At 38.6% G+C, this 11,102-nt stretch overlaps 1 protein-coding gene across 1 annotated transcript in view; it reads right to left on the reverse strand.

Annotated features, from left to right (window-relative positions):
• LOC107566081 (Down syndrome cell adhesion molecule-like protein 1 homolog) overlaps positions 1-9,689 on the reverse strand; it is a 160,354-nt gene extending 150,665 nt beyond the window's left edge. Inside the window, exon 1 of the mRNA XM_016251458.1 lies at positions 9,440-9,689. Coding sequence (XP_016106944.1) covers positions 9,440-9,689 — 250 coding nt within the window. The remainder of the gene's footprint in view (positions 1-9,439) is intronic.
• Between the last annotated feature and the right edge of the window lie 1,413 nt (positions 9,690-11,102).

The following is an 11,102-nucleotide window of genomic DNA, read 5'->3' on the forward strand; positions in this document are numbered from 1 at the left end:
ATATATAAAAAAAAACATCTCTATCTTATTATTAGACAAACAACAGCAAACGCCGCCCTGCTCGTGGCGAAAAGCAAATATAGACAATAGCGGAAAGCCTGCATGACAACACATCAGTTCACAGTAGATCTGAAGAAAACACAGCAACAATGGGAAATATGGTCATGGTCGTATTGAAATGGGATGAAAAACAGGTCAACTGGTTAGTCCCCCTGCCCCCCACCCCTTTTTGCCTTTACAGATTATAGCCTAAAGCATAAACCCCCATAATAAAGATTGCAATATCTATAATCTCACAGTGGGTTTCTGGGTAAGGGGTTGTGGATCCAAAAGGGACAGCCTGGGGATATCGCCCCCACTGTCTGGGCGATGGTGGGGAGGGGGAGTCTGAGGTAAGGAGGGGAAAAGGAAAAGCTTGAGAGCAGGACAGCTGCAGTTTGTCCTCCATACCAACAGGTGTCCCTATTGCAATGCTGATAGGAAAGTGTTCCCATTATCAGTTCTGTGCTAACACAGGACCTCTGTTCATAGGAGCATAACCCTTTCTGAGCCAATAACCTGCACTGTAAATGTGATTAACTACCTTAAAGGTGTGGTCACACTTTCCATTGCTCTGTGAAATTTTGTTTGCAAGAATCGCTGCAACAGTGAGTTTTGTGTGAGTGCAAAAAAGTTCCCCATGCAGATTTAATTTAAGTTGGTCACACAAATGTACACCAACTAACAGAAAGCTGCTTAGCTTTAAAGTTTGTGAGCTGTTTCATTCATCGCTACACTACTGACTATGGAAAATTCCGTGCGAAATTTCACCTCAATTTTTGCTAGTGTGTCCTTACCTTAAAGCTGCAGAAAATGACATAATTACACTGATTGGCATAAAAACATGCACAATTCCAAACTGTTCTATCCTGAGCTGCCGATTTCACACTTTTAAGGGCCAATAAATAAAGTCACTGGTAAAACCTAATATAATATAACGAAATATTAGTGAATATGTGTTACTTACGAAAAAATGTCCAAATGCACAGCCAATTTTAAATGGCCACAAAATTATGTATTTTTTTAGAACTAGAAGGAAGAAAAAAAACAAAAAGAAATAATGAGCAAAAACAGTTTTAAGAAGATAATATTTTCGAAAATATTAGCTATACATGTTGCTATGAAATAAAAAAAAATCCTATTGTTTTCATATATGCTGAAGGTGATGACTGAAAAACAGTTACTGATGACCAGTAGTAACCAATAGTGTGCAGGCATTGTACATAATGAGCCAATATCGGTGTATGAAAAGGTAGAATTCGCAGAAACAGTAAAAGCAATGCAAATGTGTGCGTATAATGTATAAAGACTGTAGAGAGCATGTCAATAAGAAAACAAAGCCAAAACCTGGACACTTTAGGCGATTTAGTAATTACGGCCAGGACAAGTCCAGGTAAAAAAGAGGACGTACGGTCACCCTAAGCAATGTGGTCAATGAAAATAAATTTAAGTGAACATATTTGTTGATGCTATGCATGAAAACACAGAAAAATAAATAAAAATACGGAAACACATTGACAGCAGTACCCACATAAACCACACAAAAATGGCTCATCACTATGTCCAAGGACTTCATATGTCCATGGACAATTGTTGAGACATTTAGGGTTGATGTTCAGTAATTTAGGGGAGTCTAAAGAAGAGAAAAGAGAAAGGGCAATGGGATAACCCAAATTCTTCTCCCTTTCTTCTGACTTCCGTGTGAGGGCTAACGAAGCCCTGCAGCTCCTTGCCATTCTCGTTGCCATATGCCAAACGAGGGACATGGCCGGGAATGCGGAAACGCTCCATTAATGATGCCCATTTTCCCTATCTATCTGTCTAACTCTCAAAATGGACGCACTATTATCCACCCATTTCCTCGAACTGAAAAAAATTCCTGCTCAAAAATGTCTTTGCTCATCATTTCTTGTTGTTTTTCCTTCCTTCTCGCCATCTCTTCCTGTTAATCGCCTTCCATTTTCCTCTTTCCCATCTTTCTTTTTATGTGGTCCTTCTACTTGCACATTTGCACAACATATACATGCATATATACATACATATATTTTGTTCAGATGCTATGAAAATGGCATTTGAATATGGATTGCGGACAGCCCAGGCTATTGCCAATGGTGAGCCGCTATGCATAATGCAGCTCTCTCAGTCGCTCATCTGCATTTGCTTAGACACACACACTCTATCTCTCTCTCTCGCATGCACACGCATAGATCTTCACACCCTGTCCCCAAAGAAATCCACACACAATCTCTCTTTCGATCACTCTGTCTCACCTACATAAACATGTCTAAATGCATAAACATATTTTTGGGGCACGCAACTGTTCGACAACAACACAATTCAACCATCCATTTGCCTTCGAGCCTCCCAATTAATTTATTCGCAGATTGTTCAAGGGCCATTTCCGCTGTCAAGCCTGTCTATATCACGCTACAACGCCGCACATTTTTTTTTACAGCTTCCAATGTCATAATGTTTTCTTTAACCTTTTAAAATAACTCATGAGATTATGAGAGAGAGGGTCTGACTATCTTCCTCCTTTGTTTTTTATACCTTTCCTCAGACAAGCCACTTATCAAACCGTCAATCATTCATGCACGGTGCAGTCAAGGAAAAATCAATACTACAGGTGCTGAGTAACTTCCAGCTGAATCTAAAGTCAGCCCTACACTGCATCCAGTTATAAATAGGTTACGATAGCAAGCATGAGGTGTGTGTATGTATGTGTGTGCTTCAGACATTTCTTCATTGCTAGGCTGAGAAGGACACATGTACACTTGTGTTTAGATTACATTTGTTCTGGTATATTAGAGTAAATCTTGCCTGCCACTGTTGTCCCTGTGATTGTTCAGTGCTTTGCGTGAGTGAGCTCGAGTGGATTGGAAACCAGTCACATGTAACCTCCCACATTTGTATGGCAATCTCTTTGAGAAGGGAGTGAGAGAAAAATGGTAGAGTAGAAGAGGTATATATCTACGTTTGGTCATATAATTAGCATTTTGCATACATCTAATGAATAAAATATATGATCATGTAAGAGCGTGAGGTTGATAAACACAATTCGAAATGCATCAGGGGTTGGATTTTGAAATGGGTAAGGGTTTTCTACCCCCTTATTTCACGTTACTGCAGCGTCAGGGAAAAAATCTGCATTTGCAGAAGTAGCTCAGACTTCAAAGAATGAATTTGGAGGTTGAGAGTGTCAGTCATCTCAATGCATTTTTAAAAGAGTCAATGAAATGTGAATTTTACTAAATCTCTCAAGTTTCGGGTAGTTTATAAACTGCCCCTCTTCTGGCCGCTCTTTACCTCTAAGTAACAAGCAAGTATATCATAATCCGCAACAGGAGCTGCAGGAATCTGAACTTCTGTGGTCCATGTTATTAGAGCAATTGATTGGAAGCTAAAATGACAAATATGAAACCATAGAGAAATTTACTAAAATTTCATGAAGAATGTAACTATCAGAGATAAGCATGTCTACACATGATTTACTAAGTACAGTGTGGAAAATGGGGAGTGTTGTAACACACGGCGAGTAAGTTTAACGAATTGTGACCCTGGACCACAAAACCAGTCATAAGTAGCAGGGGTATATTTGTAGCCAACAATACGTTGTATGGGTCAAAATTATTGATTTTTATTTTATGCCAAAAATCATAAGTAAAGATTATGTTTCATGCAGATATTTTGTAAATTCCCTACCGTAAATATATCAAAACCTTTTTTTTTTATTAGAAATATGCATTGCTAAGAACATAATTTGGACATCTTTAAATGTGATTTTCTCAATATGTTTATTCATCTATCTATCTATCTATCTATCTATCTATCTATCTATCTATCTATCTATCTATCTATCTATCTATCTATCTATCTATCTATTTTCACCCTCAGATTACAGATTTTCAAATAGTTGTATCTCGGCCAAATATTGTCCTATCAAACCACAGATCAAAGGAAAGCTTATTTATTCAGCTTTCAGATGATGTATAAATCTCAATAAAAAAATAAAATTAAATAAAAGTCCCTTATGACTGGTTTTGTTGTCTGGGGTCACAATTAATAATGAGGTGCAGGAATTAACCCACAATAATGCATAACCACCTCACTTCTGAGAAAGATTCTGTATAATATATATATATATATATATATATGAAGTAGCACACTATATCAGCATATAATACAATATTCAAGTTTTAGACACACACACACACACTACACCTGAGTGCTGCAACACACCACCACATTCGGGCCCCTGAACGCATAAGAGACGTTTCCCTGAATGTTGACGCTACAGGCTAGTCTTTTCCATGCAGTTAAAGAAAGTTTTTGTGTGAGTGATTATATTTTATATATTTATATAATATTTCAATCTATGATAAAACATATATTGACAGTTGTGTTGTTTTCCAGTGCACATTTGTTCGCAAAGGAACTCGGCAAAGCGCTAGAGCAGCGTGCTGTTGCTATGGTTACCTCCTCAGACTACTTCTGTTCGTGAGCGACTAGTGCATTGTAGCTAACTTTTGTGGTTAATTGAAACTATATATATATATATACACACACACATACAAAGAAGAGTCATTTGTCTATGACCTCCATCCCTGATTGATTGGATATTGATATTGGTAAGTCAACTCATAATTCGCGCCCTGACACTGGATGTTACATGATTCTGACTCTCCAGATCTGTTGCCTTGCGCATGGTGTCCGATTGGTTGGCCAAAAACGCGCCCCGACGCGCCGCGTGCAGCAGGTGCTCCGGAGGCGAGGAGTGTTTGCTCACGCGCTTAACTCACCGGCACAAGAGCTCTGAAAGGAGAACAGCAGTCACCTGTCGAAGCGGAACGCCTGAGCGACACGTAGATTTTTATTTTGACCGCACTTCAGCTGAAATGGCAGGTGGAGCGGCGGGGTGTGATTTTAGGTGGAGGGGGAGAAAAACAGCTCAGCGCTTAACCCAGTAAATCTCAACGGTCACATTTGTGAAGTCAATTTTCTTCGGCGTTTGAAGGGTCTGCAAGTAATGTAGGTTATTTTACACAGCGTTCAGACTGTCTAGAGTTTATATGGATATAGTTTGCATGTCTGGTGTAAACAGTCACAGAGCTGTTTAATTCCATGAAAGGAAACATGTAAAACATGCCATAATAAACATAAAGCTAAAAGCTTATACTTAATGCATAGAGTCTATTATTAAAAACGCACAAATTAAAAAGAAACATGGACTGATAATCGTTGATTATCATGTATTTCCCCCCATATTTCCCTATAATATAGGCTATTCCCTATAATACACAATCGTGATTCGTGACTTAAAATTGCTTTAAAATTTCTTGACCAACAAAGTGACCAGTGATGTTTCCCACGGGCACAGGAATGAAACGCATACTTTGTGAAACTTTTCTAAAACTTTTTTTTTTTTTGGTATGTTTAAAAAAAAAAAGTGTATATTGGACTATTACATGAGCGAAAATGTTTAGATGGGAACAGTTTGGGTTTTAAGATTCAATTCAGGACGGTCATAATTCGTGGGAGAAAAAAAAAGAAAAGAAAAAAACACTGATAGGACAAACCTGTTCAGTCTAAAGCATCTCATTCTCAAGCAGACGACAAGTTCAAGTACAGATTACTACAGTTTATGAGAGTAACGTGTGTTTATAACTGTGACTCCTGCTGCTGTCACACAAGGCTTTACTCTCTCTTTTTATACAGGATAGATCGTATTATAATGAACGCAATGTGTCTCCCGGCAAATTACATAAAAAAGAAGAGGGAAACGTGTATATGACGAGTATAACGAAACAGAGAGAGAGAGAGAGAGAGAGAGAGAGAGAGATAAATGGAGTCCTTATGGCCAATGACCTGATTTACTTTTGGAGTGGGGGATGCGGCAGATCTCCTACTAATTGCGCAGCTGGGAAGAACAGGGGATTTGAGAAAGGGGGGAGAAAGGAAACCAATTTTGCATATTTCTATGAGGGGGAGACCGGGTGGGATAGAGGTGTCCTGATGTGAGGAGCAGGTTTGACATTGCGAGCAGTTTGGAGGTGAAAACGCATGAAAGTGGGCAAATTCGTTTTTGTTTTTATGTTCACATATTTCTGTTATTGTTGATGTTAGACATAAATATGTAAGTTATAAGTATTGTTATTAGTATTAATATGTCTCACTGTAAAAAAGGTCTCACGTGGCATGCCTTCCAATCACATTTTAATTTAGGCAAATGTTCAGAAAATCGGATCAGACGGGATAATATTGCAGCCACCACACAAATTTGACGACCTGAGGACTGCTGATCCTTAAAATAAATATTGGACAGACACATATACACACACGCGAACACACACTGCCCCTTAATTCATTATTCGATATCCTATGAAGCAAATCTGTCATAAATAAAATGAATAAAGATCAACAAATATTTGTTAAAACATTTTGTTTGATATTCTAAACAGATTTGAGATCTTTCACACTGAGTGGTTATTAACATCTGGTTAGTAACATGAATTAATTAAAAATAATTATATTCCATATTCCATACAAAGCCAACACGATAAAAACAACTCCAATAAACTATGACATTATTAATCAGTTTAATAAAAATAGATATTTGCTATTATTGCTTTTATTGTTAATAATAATAATAATAATAGTTATTATTTTTAAACAAATTATAACTCCCATGCAAATAACAATGGAAATTTCCACAAACAATACTGCAGCATCCCTTGATGCCTTTTTCATTTCATTTAGTTGCATTTCCATAAAAAGACAAGCTGACCCTCGAGACGGCAATTTACCCAGACCGGGGTTCAGGTGTGGATTTCTGTTATTGTTGATGTTAGACATAAATATGTAAGTTATAAGTATTGTTATTATTATTAATATGTCTCACTGTAAAAAAGGTCTCACGTGGCATGCCTTCCAATCACATTTTAATTTAGGCAAATGTTCAGAAAATCGGATCAGACGGGATAATATTGCAGCCACCACACAAATTTGACGACCTGAGGACTGCTGATCCTTAAAATAAATATTGGACAGACACATATACACACACGCGAACACACACAGCCCCTTAATTCATTATTCGATATCCTATGAAGCAAATCTGTCATAAATAAAATGAATAAAGATCAACAAATATTTGTTAAAACATTTTGTTTGATATTGTAAACAGATTTGAGATCTTTCACACTGAGTGGTTATTAACATCTGGTTAGTAACATGAATTAATTAAAAATAATTATATTCCATATTCCATACAAAGCCAACACGATAAAAACAACTCCAATAAACTATGACATTATTAATCAGTTTAATAAAAATAGCTATTTGCTATTATTGCTTTTATTGTTAATAATAATAATAATAATAGTTATTATTTTTAAACAAATTATAACTCCCATGCAAATAACAATGGAAATTTCCACAAACAATACTGCAGCATCCCTTGATGCCTTTTTCATTTCATTTAGTTGCATTTCCATAAAAAGACAAGCTGACCCTCGAGACGGCAATTTACCCAGACCGGGGTTCAGGTGTGAGGGGGGGGGGTAATATACTACAACCTGCCCGGGTCACAATAATGTATAATAATACATTTAAAATGACTGATAATTCCTAACCAAAATCGACTAAAATGTGTTCTTATGACAACATACAATTATTTCGGTAAATGTGGGGAAAAGGTTTTTTAAGGGGAAATGTTTCTACATTCCTTGAAAGTGGAAAAGATGGAGGCGCGGCCCTCTCGGAAAAATACGCAGTCCTAATGCATATGCATGTATGATAATTGATGTGCGTTTTACATCTCCTATCGACCGTGTCATCAGGTCTCAAGATACAAGATAAGAAATATATTGTGAAAATCACAGAAAACACAATATAAACTATGAGCATTAGAAAATAAAAAGAAAACATGGCAAAAAAAATTAAAATAATAATTTGTTTGCGACCTCCGTATCCCGTTTTTACGCACTTTACGCCCTTCCTCCCCCATACAAGAACACACACAAACATACACAAACACACATTAATACACACCACAGTTCTCTTTCACAAACCCTCTCTCTCTCACACACACACACACACTGGCAGAGAGAGAATAATTCTGACCTTACATCCCCGAATAAATGACATTGTAATTTAAAATATATATAAAATAAAAATGCCTTCTCAATTCTAAAGCGTCTAAACTCAAGCACTGTAAAACCAGGCAAAGCATTTACATTTGAACTGTCTGTGGGTAAATAAAAATACATACTTGACAAAGAAATATCAGATAAAGAAAACTCCAAAATAGGCGCACACGTTTGAAAAGTGGTTTGATCCAGAAATATGTTGTAAGATAATTTTAGGGAAACAAAATATGAGCAAAAACTGAAAGCATATCTCCAAGGCTGGAGAGTGAGGGAAGGAGGGGTATATATATATATATATATATATATATATGTTGTGAGGTGTCAAAAACAAAATTGTTGAGGAGACATCATGACAGAAATTGATGCGTAAATCTAACATAATGAGCAAATAAATAACCTTAATTATGATTACAATAAACCACATCTTCGTTTTGAATTTATACAAATTCAAATGTGCCTTATCAAACCCACCAGCAGCACAGCCAAACCAGGAATCTGTTGGCATAGAAAATGGAGGACCACTAATTGCACCAGTGCTAATTGGAAATGAGGCTGCATATGCCATTCTATTTTTCACAGGATCTATGCAGATATATTCATCCTCTACCACAAAAACGTGCACTTTTATTACAAAATACCTATTATTCTTTCCCCTAAAGGCATACAGCAGCATGTTACTTTAAACAACGAACAGACATATTCAAATCCTAGGAAATTTACATTATTTTTCCGAGCCCAGTAAAAAAGTACACCAAGCGCAAACAAATTCACACCTCACTGACCAACTCTACTTTTCCCACCCAGCAAAGTACAGAAGGCCAAAAGTGTATGGTAAATGCACACGACCGATGCTAAATCTGATCCCGTTCTACATATTCATAACTCAACAGCATATTCATATCTTGCATACAAATCACGCTATCTCCCCCATCTTTGCGCACGGGAACATGCAGATCCCACAGCCTCGTAATCTCCTGTTCGTGGTTGATCACCGACTCGAGAAATAATTTTCCACATTTTAAGCAACTAAAAACATTTTTGAACGAAGTTGTATTAGTTTTGGAGCGAAAGAAACTTCCTGAAATCCAGATATGTGAGCGTGCAATAAAATAACGCGGAATATCTATTCGATAAACTTTAAAGCGCGATTTTTGTGCACACACATTTCCACTTAATTTAATTTAATACATTGTGACGTTTTATTTCAACATCTTATAAGTAAAAAAGCAGCAAAAAATAAACTGACCACATACCTTCTTGAAAAGAATACAGCAGGAGTAAAGTTACCAGCCACATGCCATAAATAGCAGGTATATTTCTCAGGAATGTTTTGCAATCCCGACGTGTGCACTGTGCAGTATTCGGCCAGGCGAGGCTCCGTGCAGGAGTGGTGACGATGCTCCCCGGCGATCTCTCCAGCCCTAGTCCCGGACTCGCCAGCGCCGAGAAGCGGGGAAGACTTTGGTCCCGCCTCTCGTACCCTCCCCTCCGCGGGACCGTCATCCGAGCGGCCCCTCCTTCGGTAGTCTAATGGTACGGCGAGATGGAGAGGTGCTGGTGCGGGGCCAGAGAGAGACGCGGCGAGGACGGCGCGCGGAGTTTTGTTGGTGGGGGTGGGTTGAGTGCATCAGGGAGGACAGGACTTAACATGTTGTTGTTGTTGTTGTGAGCGGTCCACGTGGCTGGAGACAGCTGGGACATTCTGTGGCACTTAATGTTACCATAGCGCACCTGGAAACTAAATGGCTGCTTTTTACGCACGGCGGATCACTTTTTCGCGATGACTACGGCTTGTCTTTTACCGACAGAAATCTTGTATTGATGCAACTCTGCTGAGAAAAACTGTTTAAACCCTGTCCGTTCTCCCAGTGTGATCTGTTGGCTGGTTTTAGGCACTTTTCAACAGATCAGGACGGAAAAGTCCAGACTGGGAGACCACCTTAAACCATTTAAGACCCGCGGATCATCTTTAAGCTGTTTTAAAGTTCGTGCAAATGTTGTGCGTAAAAGCCTCCGCGTACGTTCTTTTTATGTCACTGCTCATTGAGCGACACTCGTGCGTCCTTAGAGACTCTGCACGAGACGCTGTCACGGTCTCTCTATGCGTTAATGTATGCGAATGAAGGAGAACGCGTGCTTCAGAGGCGCACTGAGGAATGTCTGAATCGCCGGCATTGTTCCGTGCTCAAAATGAGAGGAATGACATGTGTGGGGCGTATCGTGTATTGTCTCGAGTGGCGGAAAACGCTCACAGACCACCCCGGCTTTCTCGGTCTGGTGACTATAGTGTCTTTCTACACCCCCTGCCCCCCCCCCCCAAATCTGCAAAAATATATATTTATATGAATAGATTTTATTAAACAGCGGATATTGTAATTGGACAGCATTGTTAAACCCTTATAATTCAGATAAAACAAGCCTGTATAGCATTTGACAGTTTTTCTATGTGGAAATTGGCAAACCCGTCATCTTAAAAGGAATAAAGCAGTCTGATGGATTTCTATGGATTATTTTGACAATGATACGTAACAATGCCAGAGTACATGTATGGGTGTAAAATTACAGTATGGCACACTATCCCCAGGGCAACTTAAGAAATGATAATGTGTAGAGTGATAGAGTGTGATAGAGTGTAGAGCTACCAATGGTTACAGTGTTTGGCTTGATGGTTCCGCTCCAGCGCTCTCTGGCTTCACACACCCACATCCACTTCGGGTAATTATTGAACTGTAACGTACTGTACTGCTATTGATTACAGGCTATGTGCAGCCCTGTCAGAGAATCAACCCATACAGAAATCCATCACACTGACATGTGATTCTACACATAATGACAGCGATGTATCCTTACCCAGCCCCAGACACAGGCTATGCCTGGGCAGTCGGCAATAGAACAGTTAATCTAATGTCATTTCAT

This window comes from Sinocyclocheilus grahami, unplaced genomic scaffold, assembly GCF_001515645.1.
Source record: "Sinocyclocheilus grahami isolate Dianchi unplaced genomic scaffold, SAMN03320097.WGS_v1.1 scaffold1045.1, whole genome shotgun sequence".
In the NCBI taxonomy this organism is placed as follows: Eukaryota; Metazoa; Chordata; class Actinopteri; order Cypriniformes; family Cyprinidae; genus Sinocyclocheilus; species Sinocyclocheilus grahami.